Here is an 18,722-nt window from a genome sequence, read left to right on the forward strand (position 1 = left end):
ACAGGCATCTACACAAAGGTTACAGAATACAGGATCAACATACAAAAGTCGATTTTGTTTTTCTCTGTACCAGGAATGATTTTTGGAAATTGGCACTTAAAAAATGATGCCAATTTTGATAGCATTAAAAACATAAATTACTTAGGATTAAATCTGATGAAAGATAAATAAGACTTGAACACTCCAAAATATTGCAAATTAAAGAGAGAAATTAAGGAAGTCTTAAATATTTACAGAGATATACTTTATTTAGGAGTAAGAAAACTTAATGTTGTTAAGGTGTTTATTCTCCAAAAACTGACCTGTGGAGTCAGTGGAGTACCAATCAAGATCTAACCCATTTTTTTGGTAGAACCTGACAATCTGCTACCTAGATTCATATAGGCATGCAGAGGACCTTGGCCAAAAAAACCTGGGAAAGAAAAACAAAGTTGAAAGCTAACACTGATTTTAAGACACATTGTAAAGCCGCATTTCTCCACGCCAGGCTTCAACAGTACGTGACCTATGAATTTCCAGATGTTCAAGCTGGATATAGAAAAGCCAGAGGAACCAGAGATCAACTTGCCAACATCTGTTGGATCATTGGAAAAGCGAAAGAGTTCCAGAAAAACATCTATTTCTGCTTTATTGACTACACCAAAGCCTTTGACTGTGCGGATCACAACAAATTGTGGAAAATTCTTCAAGAGATGGGAATACCAGACCACCTGACTTGCCTCCTGAGAAATCTGTATGCAGGTCAATAAGCAAGTTAGAACTGGACATGGAACAACAGACTGGTTCCAAATAGAAAAAGGAGTACATCAAGACTGTAAACTGTCACCCTGCTTATTTAACTTATATGCAGAGTACATCATGAGAAATGCTGGACTGGATGAAGCATAAGCTGGAATCAAGATTGCCAGGAGAAATATCAATAACCTCAGATATGCAGATGAGACCACCCTTATGGCAGAAAGCAAAGAAGAACTAAAGAGCCTCTTGATGAAAGTGAAAGAGGAGAGTGAAAAAGTTTGCTTAAAACTCAACATTCAGAAAAGATCATGGCATCCAGTCCCATCACTTCATGGCAAATAGATGGGACAACAATGGAAACAGCAACAGACTTTATTTTTGAGGGCTCCAAAATCACTGCAGATGGTGACTGTAGCCATGAAATTAAAAGACGCTTGCTCCTTGGAAGAAAAGCTATGACCGACATAGATAGCATATTAAAAAGTAAAGCCATTGCTTTGCCAACAAAGGTCCATCTAGTCAAAGCTATGGTTTTTCCAGTGGTCATGTATGGATGTGAGAGTTGGACTATAAAGAAAAGTGAGGGCTGAAGAACTTATGCTTTTAACTGTGGTGTTGGAAAAGACTCTTGAGAGTCACTTGGACTGCAAGGAGATCCAACCAGTCCATCCTAAAGAAAATTAGTCCTAAATATTCATTGGAAGGACTGATGCTGAAGCTGAAACTCCAATACTTTGGCCATCTGATATGAAGAGCCGACTCATGGGAGAAGACCCTGATGCTGGGAAAGATTAAAGGCAGGAGGAGAAACAGATGACAGAGAATGAGACGGTTGGATGGCGACACTGACTCGATGGACATGAGTTTGAGTAAGCTCTGGGAGTTGGTGATTAACAGGGAAACCTTGTGTTTTGCAGTCCGTGGGGTCGCAAAGAGTCAGACACGACTGAGAGACTGAACTGAACTGGACTGATAAAGCCGCAGTCATCAGTGTGGTATTGGTGTGAAGACAAATGACTGGATCAATAAGTACTTTTTCTGAAAACATTAAAGTGTCCATTAAGTTGATGAGACAGGAGTCACAGTTGCTCTTGTCCAGATAACATGATGGAAGAATGGGGTGAGAAGTGGTGTTTCTGGTATGGAAGTGAGTTGAGACTCCTGGAAGAGGGAATCAAGTGGGACTCCTGCCCCTTGTTCTAGGCACAGAGAGGGTAGTTAATTTTGATACTTCAAGAAGCAATTGTGTGGATGTAAACAAATGGTACACAAGAGAGTTGACGTGCTGGCCTCCTGGGCTCCGGGATGAAGCTGATGGTGCTGGCTGACTCTCACCTCCTGCAGAAGACCAACAGGCAGCCCCTTGAGGACATCTAAGGGCAGAGGCCATGCTGGGGGTGGTCAGTACTGAACCCCTTGCTGGGGGGTGCTCAGTACTGAGCCCCCTTCTAGGGGTGGTCAGTATTGAGCCCTTCTTGGGCATGCTCTGTACTGAGACCCCTCCTGGAGTACGGGAGGGAATGGAGCCCCACCTGGACTTGGAGGTGAGTCTAGCTCTGGCCTGAGGGCGGGGTTAGCTACAGGAGGGGGCGAAGTGACGGACAGGAGAAACTGAGTGCATGCCCCGGGCCTGGAGGCTGAGGGGTTGTGTCCAGACAGAGATGGCCCTGAAGTTGTGGACTTTCCAGCATCCGCTCCTCCATGCGACAGGACGTGATAGCCTGATAGTGAGGGAAGGACAGAGGTGACAATAAGCAGATCATTTTTCACTCACTTGCTTTTTGTAAAGCACCCACTGAACCCAGTCCTGGGAGGCGGAGTGGACCTGCGAGAGCTGGCATGATTCAGGGGCCCAGAGTTACTGAGATGACAGGTTAGAGAAGTGGGGGGCAGACTGAGAGCAATGGCATGTCCACAGTCTTTCCTCCAGCAGCCCACGTCTACTCTGGTGTCACAGACCAGCAGGCTTAGCTGGTAACAGGCACACATTTGGGTCTTGCCAGGCGGGCGACTGAGGGCCCATGGATTCTAACCCTCATACCAGCTGTGAAGTGAGCCCCACCTCTCCTGGGAAGTGTTCTTTTCTTCTCCAGTGGTTTAGTTCTGTGAAATCTGTACAGGTGTTTTAGCTGAGTTCTCTTTTCTCAGACACAAATATTCTGAAACAATTTTATTCCACGCTTACTATGTGCCAGGCACCATTCCAGCTGTTTGGAACATGTTAGTGAATGAAACGTGAAGATCCCACCACGCAAAACTTACACTGGGGTAGGCAGGTGGACGGTGAGCCTTCATCGGTGATCATGGCTAATGCTTGGCCAGCTTGACCACTGGGTATGGGAGCCAGGGGCTGGGCCATAACTTCCAGTTCCAGGTGGAGACCACCCAGCCACACTGTCCAGAGATTCCCTCACATTCAGTGGTGCCTGGTAACCCAGGACCTCCCCAGGCTTCTTCCAGGCTCCTCCACAGTGTCCACTAAAAAAAATACGCACAACCTAAAAGCTGAGAGTTAGGTTTTATTCAGTAGGAACGTTAGGACTCGAGCCCAGGAGACAGCATCTCAGGTGACCCCAAGAGTGCTTTGAGGAGAAGGAGCCAGGCTACATACAAGTTTGTAGGGAGAGGCAGGTAATGTAAATATTAAAAGATTACTGTTAATTAAGAGAAAACTATATCTCTCACATGAAGAGATTTAGTGATCTTCTATGTATGGGAAGATACAAGCGTCCAGTATTGCTGAAAGCATTTCTTTCATATGCACATAGCTATCTGGGGCCAATCCTGCTTCTTTATTGTTCACAGACTAATTCCTTGTTCACCGTCAAAGAAGGTGAATGTAACGGGTGTGGCCGCCTCTCACATCCCCCCAGCTCCTCAGTGCTTACAGGAGAGGAAGCAGCTGATGGCTTCCAAATAGCTGTCTTTGTTTCACCTGGGCTCAGAAATGTGCATTTGGAAAAGGCTTGTGTACCGGTCATTTCACTAGGGGCTTCAGGTCTAGAAGGGTTGAACAGGATGTTTGTAAAACTGGAGTGTACTGGCAGACAACTGCAGTTCATGCTGTAGGAACCTGGGAAGGGCCAAGGCAAGGGCCTCGGCAGAGGTGTGGGCGGGATGGCGAGGCCGCAGCCCCAGGATTGCCTGCAGACTGACCTTCCCCCGCCCTCGCCACCCCTCTCTCCCAGCTGCCCACCCGGCCCAGGTCCAGGGCCGGCCGACCGCCACGGTGTCGCCCCTGCGCACTCAGAACTCCCCGTCTCGCCTGCCCGCCAGCCTCAGGCCTCCCGCCTTGGGGTCCCCGCAGCACAGCCCCCAGCCAGTGACGCAGTGCCCCCGGCCGGCCATCCCGCTCGCCTCGGCAGCCTCGGCCGTCACCCCTCCCAACGTCAGCGCCGCCAACCTCAACGGGGAGGCCGGAGGGGGCCCCGCCGGTGGCCTGACCGCATCCAGCCCCACCGGCGCGGGAGGCAGACCAGACGAGAGGAAAAACGAGAAGGTAAGTGCCAAGTGGGTGGTCCTACTTCTTTGGCATCAGACGCCTTTTAGGGAGGGCGATCCAAGCCCAGCGTGCTCACGCACATCAAAAAAACACCCACCCCCTCCTCAAGACACTTCAGTTCCTTCTGGAGAAAAGTCGTGGTGAACTACTCGCTTTGCTGGGATTAGACACTGCCAGGTGTCAGGACGTCTAATAACACGTCCACAGACCTCACGCGCATGTGAGCAGTTGCCATCCTCCCCTCCGTGCTCTGTCCACGGCGCACACAAGGGCAGCGGGGACACAGGCCAGGGGAGAGCGCCGGCCTCCTCGTAGGTGTGTCTGGCCCTCAACTCTTCCCCAGCAGTGAGGGAAGTGGGCTTATTTCAAGAAGAAACTGAGCCTGGGGAGCTGGCCTCAGTCACCATCAGCTAGCGGTCAGCTGAGCCAAGACGGGAGTTCAGATTTCTATGTCAGTGCCGCAGATGGAATCATAATTCAGACCACACATGTAACTTGCCGTCTTCCTGTAGCCACATTGTGGAAAGTTAAAAGTAAGATAAAAAGTGAAATTCATTTTAATGGTGTAATCTACTAGACCCAATATCCAAAAATGTTGTCATTTCAGCATGGGATCTGTATAAAAAAATCGTTGATGAGCTGTTTGACCTTTCTTCACTTTTGGTCTTTCAGGGCAAGTGAGACGTGTCCAGTGGTCAGGCCACTGTGCTTCCCAGGCTGTGCTGGACGGCGGGCCCAATCCCCAGCAGGGGTCACTCCTTTTATTGGCCTCACTGTCCAGGTGGCTTTTTCTCATGCTCTTGGCTTTGCTACAGCCTGGGGTATTTTTTCTCTCTCTCTCTCTCTAGTGTACGCTTTTAAAAAATACTCATTCACATATTTACGTTGCCCTTTTGGCTCAGACAGTAAAGAATTCTCCTGCAGTGGAGGAGTCCCTGGCTTGGAAAGATCCCCTGGAGAAGGGAACGGCTACCCACTCCAGTATTCTGGCCTGGAGAATTCCTTGGATAGAGGAGCCTGGCAGGCTGCAGTCCTTGGGGTCACAAAGAGTGGGATACAGCTGAATGAGCTTTCACTTTAGGGGCTTCCCTGGTGGCTCAGCTGGTAAAGAATCCGCCTGCAATGTGGGAGACCTGGGTTTGATCCCTGGGTTGGGAAGATCCCCTGGAGAAGGGAAAGTATTCTGGCCTGGAGAATCCCATGGACTATACAGTCCATGGGGTTGCAAAGAGTTGGCATGACCGAGTGATTTTCACTCTCATTTCATTCACATATTTATGGCTCTGATGGATCTCAGTTGCGGCACTCAGGATCTTCGATCTCCACTGTGGCATGTGGGAGGGATCCAGTTCCCTGACCAGGGGTCCGGGCCCCCTAGATTGGGAGTGTGGAGTCTTAGCCGCTGGACCACCAGGGAGGTCCCTGTGGATGTTTTCAGACCTTTCAGTATGAAACCAGCTTTGATTGGAGCATGCCTCTCAAGTAGACAGCATCCTCTCTGGTCCCTTGGGGGCAACACCTGATCCAGATGGTGAGGCTGTCTGCCTGGACCCCAGAGGGTGGTGAGAATGGGGAGCAGGGCGCCTGTCAATAAGAGGAGGCCTCTGGCAGCCTCAGCTGAGCAAAGGCCAAAGAAGGTAGCCAGTAGAGGCAGCCCAAGAGCCGCTGCGAGGCCCCAGGTGGGAGGAGGATGGGGGTCAGACCTGACCAGGGACGCTCAGGTGCCTCCCTCCCCTGCATCCACTCCAAGGCTGACTGCTGGCTCCAGCCAGCACTGTCTGTGGCCCCAGCATGCTGAGGGTCCTTCTTGTGACCCATGTTTGAAACGACCTTCAGGAGTCATGAGACCAGCTTAGTGGATTTGGACCAGTGTGTGTTTAGATGGAAAAGGACATGCAGCGGGTCGGCAGACCCAGCACATAGGAGGGTCAGCATGTGTGGGGGTTGGTTGCTATTTTGTGCTAAGTCCTGATTTAAAACTTACTTCAGAAATCTCAGAGCCCTGACTGACCCTGGAGGTGCCTCATGCATAGCAGGCATCTGGTGATGTTTGTTGATTGAAGAGAGTTGGAAAAACTGCCGGTAACGTTCCCCACGCATGACTTGTAGAAAATTCGTTACTTTATGGGCTGGAAGAAAGTTAAGTTTCCCCTGGTCGATGAAGGGTATTTCCTTAGTATTTCCCCTGGTATTTCCTTTTCACAGAGTAATAGAGTCTGGGAACTGGAAAGAACTTCTCAAGATCTTCGCATTAAACTGTTCATTCTTGATGGCCCTCCTAGGTTCAGAGATGCTGAGGCACTTGCCTGGGATCACAGAGCATTGGCTGTGGGGCCAGGCTGAGGACTCTGGTCTCCAGGCTGTCCAGCCCCAGTGCACTGACTTGTGGTAGCCTCCCCTCTCCATGAGACCGTGACTGCTGATGTTTTTGGCTTGTGCAGGACTTGGAGGGCAAGAAGTCCAGGGTAACTGCTGGCAGGAGGCCCTGAGGTCGGCCCAGAAGAGGGGACTCTGAGCCTGGGGCATCTGCCTTCTGGTTGTACATGACTCAAGTGCAGCCAGAAGGGGTCCCATGAGAGTGAACCATTTGACCAAACTCATGCAGAAGGTGTGGCCTCTGTGGGCTAAGCCTTTGGGGGTGGGTTTGGGCCGATGGAGGCCGGGGGCTTCCCTGGTGGCTCAGACGGTAAAGCGTCTGCCTGCAATGTGGGAGACCAGGGTTCCATCCCTGGGTCGGAAGATCCTCTGGAGAAGGAAATGGCAACCCATTCCAATATTCTTGCCTATATAATCCCATGGACAGAGGAGCCTGGTAGGTTGTAGTCCATGGGGTCGCAAAGAGTTGGACACGACTGAATCACTTCACATGGTTCTGTGGTTGGGCCAATGACCAGGGCAGAGCAGGCAGACCTGCTTACTGTAGGGACCTCATGGTGACCAGTTTGCAGGTGAACTGTCCTTTATTAACCACAGCCCCAGATTAAAATTGTGTGTATATATGATGTGAGGGGGCTTCCCTGGTAACTTACCTGGTAAAGAATCCTTCTGCAATGTAGGAGACCCAGGTTCAATTCCTGGGTCAGGAAGATCTGCTGGAGAAGGGATAGGCTATTCACTCCAATATTCTTCGGCTTCCCTGGTGGCTCAGATGGTAAAGAATCCGCCTGCAAAGCGGGAGACCTGGGTTCGATCCCTGGGTTGGGAAGATCCCCTGGAGGGCATGGCAACCCACTCTAGTATTCTTGCCTGGAGAATCCCCATGGACAGAGGAGCCTGGTGGGCTACAGTCTATGAGGTCTCAAAGAGTTGAACAAAACTGAGCAACCAAGTACACCACACATGATGGGAGGGATACAGTGACATGTTTAATGAAAACTCAGGAATGTGCAATCTGAAGAAATCTTGAAGATGAGGCTTTTTTTTTTTTTTTTGGAATTGTCCCTGGACTTTTTTAAAAAAGGTTCTTCATTTTGGGCTGTGCTGGGTCTTGGTTGCTGCATGGGCTTTTCTCTAGTTGCAGTGAATGGGGGCTACTTTCTGGATGTGGTGTGCAGGCTTCTCAGTACACGGCTTCTCCTGCGGCAGAGCACAGGCTCTAGGGTATTCAGGCTTCAGCACTTGTGGCACGTGTGCTCAGTAGCTACAGTTCCCTGGCTCTAGAGCACAGGCTCCATAGTTGTGCACACAGGCTTAGTTGCTCTTGACGTGTGGAATCTTCCCAGATCAGAGATGGAACATGAGTATCCTGCATTGGCAGGCAGATTCTTTACCACTGAGCCACCAGGGAAGCCCCAAAGTTGAAGCTCTTAAACAACCAGCCACCTTTTCCTAAAGTGAAGAACCACTGGTTTGTGAATTTATTTCCCCCATTGGGCATCCATGCGCCAAGCAAGCCGCTGCCCGTGCTGTTTCTAAGATGTGGACTAGGAGGAGGGCTTTGCCGGCTCTGTAACCAGTGTATCGGTTGTTGCCAAAGTGTTTCCAGTTTCAAGACAGGCCCTGGCTTTCTGTGCCAGTGCCCCCGGCTCTGCCAGCCCCACCAGCAGGACAGGGGGAGGCATCCTGCAAACATCCTACCCAGTGCGGGAGTGGACTAGGTCTGACCTCACCAGGACCGGCATCCCCTGCAGGCCCCAACATCACACTGACCTCTGCGGGGAGGACAGGCCCCCACACAGGGCACCCTGCCCGCAATCAGCGCTGCATCACCAGTGGGGCTCAATTACACAGGAAACTCACTGAGCACACAGCCCAGGAGGCACATTCTCAAGGGCTTCAGGAACCCTGTTCACCCCACAAATGAGTCGCTGAGGAGTCCGGCGGTCGTCTGGCCCCCCATGGGCCATGGAGATCTGTGTCCTCCCGGGGACATGTGTGCTGGGCAGACCTGCCTGCTACGGCACTGGAGTTGGTGCCCTGGTGGGTGGAGGGCCCTTTGCTGACTGCCCCAGGCCTCTGGAGGCCTCATGACCTCAGCCCTTCACCTTGGCTCCCTACAACTGGACTGCTGGTGGGAGAAGGCGGGCGGGCGTGAGGCAGATGAGTGCTCCTCGGGCAGACAGTGAGCCCATCCTGAAAGCACATGTCCCCACTGTCAGAACAGTGAGGCTTTACAGGCAACTTACTTTTGGAGAGAATGTGCCATCAGAGCGTCCCTCTCCCGGTGACACGGGTAGGTCGCAGACTCTGAGTAGGACAGGACAGGGCCCTCTGGTCTGCGGAGAGCTCAGAGCCAGTCTGGGACCTTCTCCTCTGCACTCTCCCAGAAGGGCCTGGCCAACCTCCAGGCCTCCCTCTGAGGCCCCTGGCCCTTGTCCTGGGCTGAGCCTCAATCTACCAACTTCTGGGCCTTAGCTCAGTGTGGTGCTGGTGAGCTTTCAGGGTGTGATGCACACCTAGGGGCCAAGGCCAGGCATCTGGTAACCCCCAGGAGTGAGGCCAGGCCTTGGTGCTCAGCCAGTGCCCATGCCCTCTCCTCGGGCCTGTTGGTCAGCTTCTCCTGCTGGGTGCCCAGGGCATCAGGCTATGGGGTGAGGGGCGGGGGAGGGCAGGAGCCAAAACTACTACACAGTGAGTGGAGCTTGAATTTGGAGAAGGAGGGCCCAAATGAATGGATGTGTGTGAAAGGGGTGGAGGCTCATGTCGCTGCCCCCGTAGGGGCTCCAGGGGCTTCCCCTGCTTGATTCCTGCATCGGTGAGGTAGCAGCATGGCACCTGCCACCATGCCATTGGAAGGAGGAAGTGCTCATTCGTGCTTTATTGTTCCATCACTCAGTCGTGTCTGGCTCTTTGTGACCCCATGGACTGCAGCACACCAGGCCTCCCTGTCCTTTGCTATCTCCCAGAGTTTGCTCAGATTCATGTCCATTGAGCCAGTGATGCTATCCAACCATCTCATCCTCTGTCGTCCCCTTCTCTTGCCTTCAGTCTTTCCCAGCATCAGGGTCTTTTCCCATGAGTCGGCTCTTCACATCAGGTGGCCTAAGTACTGGAGCTTCAGCTTCAGCATCGATCCTTCCAATGAATATTCAGGGTTGATTTCCTTTAGAACTGACTGGCTTGATCTCCTTACATACATGCCTAACATAGGTATTTGGACGAAAGTATTAGGAGCCACTCTTGCCTGGAAAATCCCATGGATGGAGGAGCCTGGTAGGCTGCAGTCCATAAGGTCACAAAGAGTCAGACACGACTGAGCGACTTCACTTTCCCTTTTCATTTTCATGCATTGGAGAAGGAAATAGCAACCCACTCCAGTGTTCTTGCCTGGAGAATCCCAGGGACAGGGGAGCCTGGTGGGCTGCTGTCTATGGGGTTGCACAGGGTCGGACACGACTGAAGTGACTTAGCAGCAGCACCAGAAGCATTAGGTATCTGACAGTTCACTGAAGGCCAGACCCCATAAGAACTGCAGGTTAGATATAGATGCACAGCTTCTATTCCTGAAGCTCCTGAGGAAGGATTAAAAGGAGATTTGATTTTGCAGTTTCAGAAAAAGGACACTTACTGTTGCCAAACCAAGAGATGCTGCCTACTTGAAATGAACCTGGGCCAGTTGGCATTCTGTTTGTGAAACGGTACTTGTTCATCTCCACACTGGAGGCTCCATTTCCTGTGTCCACCAAGAAACACGGGTGTAAAGGGGTTTCTAAGGTCTTAGTTTCACACCTGACATTTAGCCTGAAGGATGGATGACACCCAAGAAAACTATTCCGGTCAGAAGTTGGGTTTTTGCTGCAAAACATTAAACCAAAATTCATTTTTTTAGAGTGTTGAAGTTTTTTTTTTTTTGGCTGTGCTGGGCATTTGTTGCTTCAGGCTTTCTCTAGTTGCAGTGAGTGGGGCTACTCTTTGTTGTGGTGCTCAGGCTTCTCGTTGTGGTGACCTCTCACTGCAGAGCAGGGGCTTCTAGGTGTTCGGGCTTCAGTAGTTGTGGCAAATGGGGTTAATTGCCCCAGGGCATGTGGGATCCTCCAAGACCAGGAATCGAACCTGGGTCCCTTGCGTTGGCAGGCAGATTCTCAACCACTGGACCACGAGAGAAGTCCCCCAAATTCATTTTTAAAATAGCAATAAACTCTACAAATGGAAAAGATTTGTGACTCACCTGTAATAGCCACCTCCTGTAAGTCTCCCAGGAGGGCAAATGTTACTGTAACTAATCAGGATGGGGGAGATTTGACACCTGAACACCCAGAGCAGCCAGGAGAGCTGGCGGTACAAAAGGTGGATGTCCAGGTACATCCGAGCGGCCGTGGGCCATGGGCCCAAGAGATCCAACCTCAGCTAGAATGATCTGGTACAGAATTCCAGCCCAGCACTAGTGCTGTCTTCTGAGACCGCTGTGTCCTCATCAGAGGTGGGAGACTTTTTTTCCAGTCCTTCATGCCCAGGGAATCTCAGCTGATGTAACCAGTTCAAGAGAAAAACCTGGGCACAGCCCATAAACCGAAGGTAGTGCCCACAGGAGGCCAGGCCAGCAGGTGGCCCTCAGGAACTGCAGTGCCTTCCCATCTTGTCACACACGCCATCGTGCGGGCAGCTGTGTGGAGGCAGGGGCAGCATCCCCACTTTGGGGCAGGACAGGAGCTGCAGACCTGCGCTTCCCTCCAGGGCGAGGTCACTCTGGGGGCAGGCTTGACTGTTATGAGCTCCATATTTCCTTCCGGGCCACATCTTAATAAATTACAAGACATGTTCGCCCGTGGCCTGGGAATGAAGCACATTCATCTTTTTAGAGGATTCACTCTCTTTCCAACCATATCTCAAGTAGAACTGATGGGTCAATTTAAAGAAAATGTTATCACTTCATGGTCTCTTTGTAAGACTAGCAGTTGTGGCTGCATTTCTGGCTGCATCCACTGTCTTCTAATGTCTTTGCTTTTTATCACCTTAGACAAGTCCGGGAAATTTCTGTTTAATGCTAAGATGGGAAAAAAGTGAAAAAGCTGGCTTAAAACTCAACATTCAGAAAACTAAGATCATGCCATCCAGTCCCATCACTTCATGGCAAATAGATGGGGAAACAATAGAAACACTGTCAGACTTACTTTCTTGGGCTCCAAAATCACTGCAGTTGGTGATTGCAGCCATGAAATTAAAAGACGCTTGCTCCTTGGAAGAAAAGCTATGACAAACCTAGACAGCATATTAAAAAGCAGAGACAATTATTTGCTGACAAAGGTCTGTCTAGTTAAAGCTATGGTTTTTCCAGTAGTCATGTATGAGAGTGAGAGTTGGACCATAAAGAAGGGTGAGTGCCGAAGAATTGATGTTTTCGAACTATAGTGCTGGAAAAGACTCTTGAGAGTGTCTTGGACAGCAAGGAGATTAAACCAGTCAATCCTAAAGGAAATCAACCCTGAATATTCACTGGAAGGACTGATGCTGAAGCTCAAGCTCCAATATTTTGGCCACATGAGGCGAAGAGCTGACTAATTGGAAAAGATCCTAATTCTGGGAAAGATAGAAGCCAGGAGCAGAAAGGGGTGACAAAGGATGAGATAGTTGGATAGCATCACTGACTCAATGGACGTGAGTTTGAGCAAGCTCCAGAAGATGGTGAAGAAAGCCTGGTATGCTGCAGTCCATGGGGTCACAAAGAGTCGGACACGACTGAGCAACTGAACAAAGATGGGACTAATGTCTTCTGCTGGTTACAAAAATCTTTCTTCATTATTGGTTTGTTCAATCAGAGTTCCACAGAGAAGCAGAGCAAATAGAGAGAGGTACATTTACACACCTCAGGGCCTGAGTTAACACTCATCCGAGGGCCTGGGTCCTGTGATGATCACGGAGGCTGGAAGCCAAAGACCTTGGCACTGACAGGCTGACAGAGGTCGGGAATCAAGGTGCTATCTGGAGGCAGAAGGTCTTTCCCAGGAAACCTTGCTTGTTCCCTAGGCACTTGACCGCTGGCGCCAGCCACCCGGCCACCAAGGCCCATGCTGCAAGGAGCCTGCTTTCCTGAAGCCCCAGCTTGTGGAGTTGACCACATGTGGACACACCTTCCCCACAGTGTCCAGACTAGGGGCTGACCACTGGCCCCACAGCCTGGCCAACCTGCCGCACAAAGCAGCCATCACAGTGTACCCTGTTAGCCGGACCCCGAGCCCAACTCTGACCCAGCCTCATCTCTGAGTAAAGACAGTGAGGGGGCTTGCTTCTGCTGATGTGAGATCACTGTGCTGCGAGCCACTGGGACGAGCTGACCCCCACAGGGGCATGCCGAGTCCTCTATGATGTTTGTGCTTCTCCGTGGTGTCTTGTAACTGCAAGGCCGAGGTATAAAGTCAGCACTGCTGATGTTCCATGATGAGGAATGGGAGAGTGAAGAAACAAAGGTGTTTTATAGGTACACACACATGGCTGCATTCCTAACAGAACAAGGAAATCTCTGTGCTGACCACAGTTGTCATGTCTGTAACTGCCTCTCCTACCACCCGCTCCGTTGCCTCTTTGCCTCCAGTGAGCAGCTCAGCTGCTGTGCTTCTGATCTGGGGACCCAGGGCTCCATGCTGAAGGGTCTGGGCCATCAGCTGTCCTGCTTGGGATGAGCTGTTGTCATTTCCCAGTGACCCTGAGCATAGGGCATGGTGACACTGAGATGCCCCAAGGGGTCTCCTGGATCCAGACTCACTGGATTTTCAAGAGGTCACTGTACCACTCTGTCAGGCTGCCTGCTTGTGGACAGTGAGGGGCAGGGTGAGACCAGTGAATTCCACGAGCAGGGGCCCATCGTCAAGTTTGGTTTTTTCCAGAAGCATTGCTATGTAAAGTATCGTGATGCTGGGTAAGGTATTCCCTGAGTCCACAGACAGGAGTTTTGGCAGAAGCATTGCATGTGGGGGAGGAGCCATGAGTCCAGAATACGTGACTGTTTCAGTGGGAACTAAAAGCTGCCCCATCCGTGGTGGAAGTGGTCCCGTGTAATCAGTCTGCCGCCAGGGCGCACTGACCGTCCAGAGGTGGGGGGCGTGTTGGGGGCTCATTGCTGGTCTCTGGCAGACTGGGCAGTCGGCAGTGGCCGCAGCCAGGAGGTGCTGGTGGGAGGACACCTGTGATATTAAGCCCACACATTGCCTCTGTCCCTACCACTGTGGTCACTTTGATAGGACTTGCTGGGGAGAGAGCTGACTGGTGGCCACAGGATGGGTCATGAGCCCCTCTTTGCTGAGGTCACCCCTGGGAGCATACACGGGACACGAGTTATGTCTGTGTTTTCTGCCCATTCAGAGAAGGCTGTCACGTGACATGAGAAAGCCACTTGTGTGCAAAACAAAGCTAGGGCTTGTCTACAAGACCTGTCCCTGTTTTTATGTAGAAACCGTATTCCTTATTGCATGTGTGGGGGGAAGGGGGATGGGGGTGCCCATATTCCGTGAAGATGGGAGGCAGAGCTAGTATTTAAAGGGTTAGGCTGAGCAGAGCGCTCCCGGTCTCTACTGGTGGGAATATTAGTAGAAGACGGTACACACGGTCTGGAAGAGAGCCCAGCGGTCCCTAGAGACATGAACCCAGCCACTCATTCCTGGAGGTCTTCCTAGGAGAGAGGGAATCTCCTGCCCCATGGGCTCCAGAATGAGTGGGCAGAGCAGCTTCGTTTGTGACGACTCTGAGTGTGACACAGCACAGAGGTCAGGCGGCTGTTGGGGGGACGGGCGTGTCTGGTGGATGGCACCAGGGACAGCAGAGCAGTAAAGGGAGGAGGTGCCAGGCCACACTGCAGCAGAGCATCATTAGAGCCATGGTGGGAAAAGGACACAGCCTGGGTGACACCGCTTCTGTTGGTGGCTGTCACACCAGCCCGTCTGGGCAGTGGGCAAGCCCAGAACTGCTTCTGGTCAGTGGAGCAGAGCCCCCCTGGGGTGGAAGGACCCATCTCAGCAGGCTGACAGCACCCCCACCAGAGGGTCCAAGGACCTCATCACAGAATGAAAATGAGCTCCCCTGCTCATCAGTGAAGGAGGAGTCTGACAGGGGTGGTCTGCAGGACCCAGAACCCTTGGCACTGTGCTTCACACACTCACACCCCTACAGGGCCTCCTCCCCAGAGACCGACTCCCCTGTGACCAGAAATCCTGGCAGCACGTCATCAATCCTTGCTTTCTAGAACTCACCCTTTTCCTCACCGCACACCTGGGCTGCCCTCATCCACCCGTGTGCTCTTTGACCCACTGACAGCAGAATCTTCGTTGGCGCTTGCTTGGTGGTGAGCCCTGGCTCCTGCCCCGGCTCAGAGCTGAACAAGTGGGTGCTCCGTAGGTCGCCCTGGAACCCGGAGGCAGGGCCCATCGAAGGGCAGCAGGGAGACACACAGGGGAGCTGCAGGCAGCTCCTCAGCCTCCTGTGCAGAGAAGCCTGCCTTCCAGCCAGAGAGACACTCATAGTTTGTGAAGGACACTGGCACCTCCCTCCTCTGTGCTGATGGCAAGAAAACACTGCCACTGAGGCAAGACTGGAGAACAACAAAGTCCATCCCAGGGAGAGATGTGGGCTTTGTGGCCCCTCTCTGTGCTGGCCTGAGTCCCTGCCCCAGGGCACACGCTGGGAGAGGGTCCAGGGCCTCCGCTTTTGGCACCCCTAGTAGAAATGGCCCCAGGAGTCAAGTCGTGGAAGATAAACTCACCCACAACCCATAGGCAGCCCTCCCCGCCCTTTGGCGTGAGCAGCTCTAGTTAAACCTTTCCCACATCCTCCTGCCAGGATTGCTTGCGAGGTGGACTCTGAGGCCCTCCCTCCGTCTGCGAGGTGGCCACTTCCTCCCTGTCAGATCAGCAGCTCAGAGAGGAGCCATGAGGGGCTCCTGGTGACCTGAGTTCCCTGGGGTCCTGACACCTTGAGTTCTTCCAAATTTCTGTCCTTTCCTAATCATTCTAATGTGATGATGACAAGCAGCCATGTGCATGTGGTGGCAGCTCTTTAGAGTTTAGGAGCAGAAGAGCCCAGTCAGGCCCTTCTCAGGGAGGAGCAGCCAGGCCAGGGTCTGGGATTTGCAGGGCTGAGGCCAGCCACTCCAAGCTGGTGCCAGGTGGTGTCACCTGACATTGCCTGGAAACAGCTGTGCTAAGAAGGACATGAGTCCAGGAAGACAACTCCAATGTCCCTGAGAGCTGGCAGGGCTGGGTGTCAGTGCTAGTGGAAATAACAGCTTAGATCCCTACCTGAGCCTCCGAGATCCTGCATCCCGCTGGCAGAGCCCTTCCGGTGTGGACGGCCCCTCCCCTGTGGCGACCGTCCTGCCGCCGTTTTTCTGGTTGGATGAGGTAGTTTCTACCCATCTGTTTGTTTAAAAAAATTTTCAGAAGTACCTGCACTTGGCACACCTGAGTAGATAAGGATGTGTTTGATCTTCCTTGTTCCATTCCAGAACCCTTTCTGGAGGATACCAGGTTTTGCAGAGATTTCATCTGAATGCATTTCATTTAATTTAATATTTTGTGGTGGCCCCACATTTGTTATACAGAAAACAAGCAGAAGCCCATTGGAAACGTACATTCAAGGCAAGGTTGTCCTGGTGGAGGAAGCCGAGAGCAGCCCAGACACAGCCTAGAGCCAGAGGGCTGTTCTGACTTCACGCCTCTGCCATCTGCCCTCTGGCCTGACCTCCTCAGAAGCAATCTTAAAGACATTAGTGTTGAGCTATAAATTCTGCCAAGTTAACAGGCCTTCCTGCATCAGGGTGAGAAGAGAAAGGAGAAGGTCAGAACGCTGAGTCCAGGGAAAGCTGTGATGCAGTGAAAGCTCAGCGTTTTAACCCTCCCTCATCTCACTGTGTCCTGCCCAGTGGCTTCTTGCCTGGGGACAAGGGTACCGCCCAGAGGTCTGGTCTGGCCCCGCTCCAGGGCTGGGCTCCTGTGGGAACTTCCCCGGTGCAGGCACCACTGCCCATGGGGCTAGGTTACAGCACAAATTCAAGTAGTGGTCCATGTAGGGGAGGAGGTAGAAAATAACATACAGAGGCTGAAGACCTGAAGGCGTGCAAGTGGACAGAGCAGATGAGAGAGAAACAAGCTCTCCCAGAAAGGAATGCTCACCAAGGGCCAGGGATGGGCTGCCCAGCCCACCACCCCCACCCCAACAGCCCCGCTGCCCAGAGAGAACCTGAGGGAGCCACTCTGGGAGGCCTTGGGACCCCACTTCCCACTGGGGCTCACCCGCGACCGCTCTCTCCTGGGGTGTCTCCTGTTGGGGGAAGACATTTCTCTCCCCTTCTGGGTCCTTCTGGCAGATTTAAGAACTAAATGAGGTGTATCAATAGGAGGATATCGAAGTTTAATAACATGTGCACGTGGGAGAGACCCAGGAAAAGTGAATCACCAGAATGGGGGAGGCCTCACCTTGAACACCATTTCTGCTCAGGCCACAGGAGGAGGGTGGTGGTGGTGGAGGGGGTGGGGTTGGGATTCATAGAAGAGGAAGGAGTTTCACATGGAGATGGGAAAGCAGGTGCTTGCTAAATGCGGGGCCAGGCAGGACCCTGGACACAGAGCGGCATCTGAACAGACCGACCACAGGCTCTGCCCTGTACACACACCTGGCCTCACTGCCATTGCCTAGGGAAGCCCCTTCTGGGAGCTGCCCTCTACCCACCTGCTTCTCGGCATTAGTGGAGGCTCCTCCTGAGTCTTCTGATTCTTAAAAAGAATCATAAACAGATTATGGTATTTTATATATATATAAATCATAAAAGGGCTTCCCTGGTAGCTCAGATGGTAAAAGAATCTGCCTGCATTGTGGGAGATCTGAGTTCAGTCCCTGGGTTGGGAAGATCCCCTGGGGAAGGGAACGGCTACCCACTCCAGTATTTGGCCTGAAGAATTCCACAGACTGTATAGTTCACAGGGTCGCAAAGAGTCGAACATGACTGAACGACTTTCACTTTCACTTCACATGCCAGTGAGATGGGACTTGGGGCAGCACACACAGTCCCCTCACTCCTAACCACTGTCTGTGCGGCCCAATCCCACCAGCACAGCCGCCCTTCTCCTGGGGGCACTTCGTCCCCACCCCCCGGAGCAGCCCGCTTGCTCGGGTCAGCCCGCAGAGATGCGGTCCTAGGTGGAGCTCCCCTGATTTCTAGAGGAACCTTCCTTGCCTCTGTTTGGACTCATCACCCTAGATTTGGGGTGTGGTTCCCACTTGGGATGAATAAAGTGAGGCTGGCAGGATGGCAGTTTTCAGAGCCTGCGGGTGTTCAGAGACACAGATCCAGGGGGGCTTGGCCTAGAATATGTACTAGTTGACCCATGGCTGCCAGACTCCCAGCTGCTCCTTGGGGTAGTGGGTGTGGGGCCCCTGGCCATTCAGAGTGGGGACCCAGCCTGGAATTTGCAGGACTTCCCAGAGCCCAGGAAGTACCTTAGTTCTGACCCATGAGGCCCTGCCCTCACTCATGACTGAAGAACCCTGTGGCCTTCCCAGGGCCCACCCAGCTGGCCCATTTTGGCACCAGGGAGGGCAGCACCCCTCCCCGAGTCCCTCTCCATAGCTCTCCAAGGGCTTCTGGGTCATTCTGTCTCCATCTCCTCGTCCCCTGGGGAGACACATACTATGGAGTCATCATGCCCCAGCTTCCCAGAGCTGCTCCAAGCTGGTCATGTCGGCCCCCAGGTTGCAGAGCCAAGGGTGGGGGTAGTTGGGATGCAAGGGTAGCCCTGGGTGCAGAAGGCCATCGCCAGCATCTGCCTCGGGCTGCTGGAGGGGAGGGACAGGCAGACCCTGGGAGCCTGACACCCGAGCAGTCCTGCGCTGTCAGTCGGGAGCCTCACCGCACAGGACGTGGGGCAGCCGGTCAGAGCTTCATAGCCACCGCCCTTCACCTCGTCGTTTCTCAGCTGAATTAAACCATAGCCTCTTATCCCTGGTGAAGGGCTTGACTTGCTTTGAGAAGCTACCTGCACCCAGCCTGGCAAGTCCAGGGGCTTCAGAGAACCCAGGAAGCACCTCTGTTCAGAGCCGTGAGGCCCTTCATGGCCCAGCA

The 18,722-nt window shown here is 52.5% G+C and overlaps 1 protein-coding gene across 1 annotated transcript in view; it reads left to right on the forward strand.

Annotated features, from left to right (window-relative positions):
- Positions 1-18,722, forward strand: part of SH3RF3 (SH3 domain containing ring finger 3) — a 158,675-nt gene that overhangs the window by 130,052 nt on the left and 9,901 nt on the right. Inside the window, exon 14 of the mRNA XM_068966806.1 lies at positions 3,927-4,237. Coding sequence (XP_068822907.1) covers positions 3,927-4,237 — 311 coding nt within the window. The remainder of the gene's footprint in view (positions 1-3,926; positions 4,238-18,722) is intronic.

This window comes from Capricornis sumatraensis, chromosome 1 (genome assembly GCF_032405125.1).
Source record: "Capricornis sumatraensis isolate serow.1 chromosome 1, serow.2, whole genome shotgun sequence".
NCBI lineage: Eukaryota > Metazoa > Chordata > Mammalia > Artiodactyla > Bovidae > Capricornis > Capricornis sumatraensis.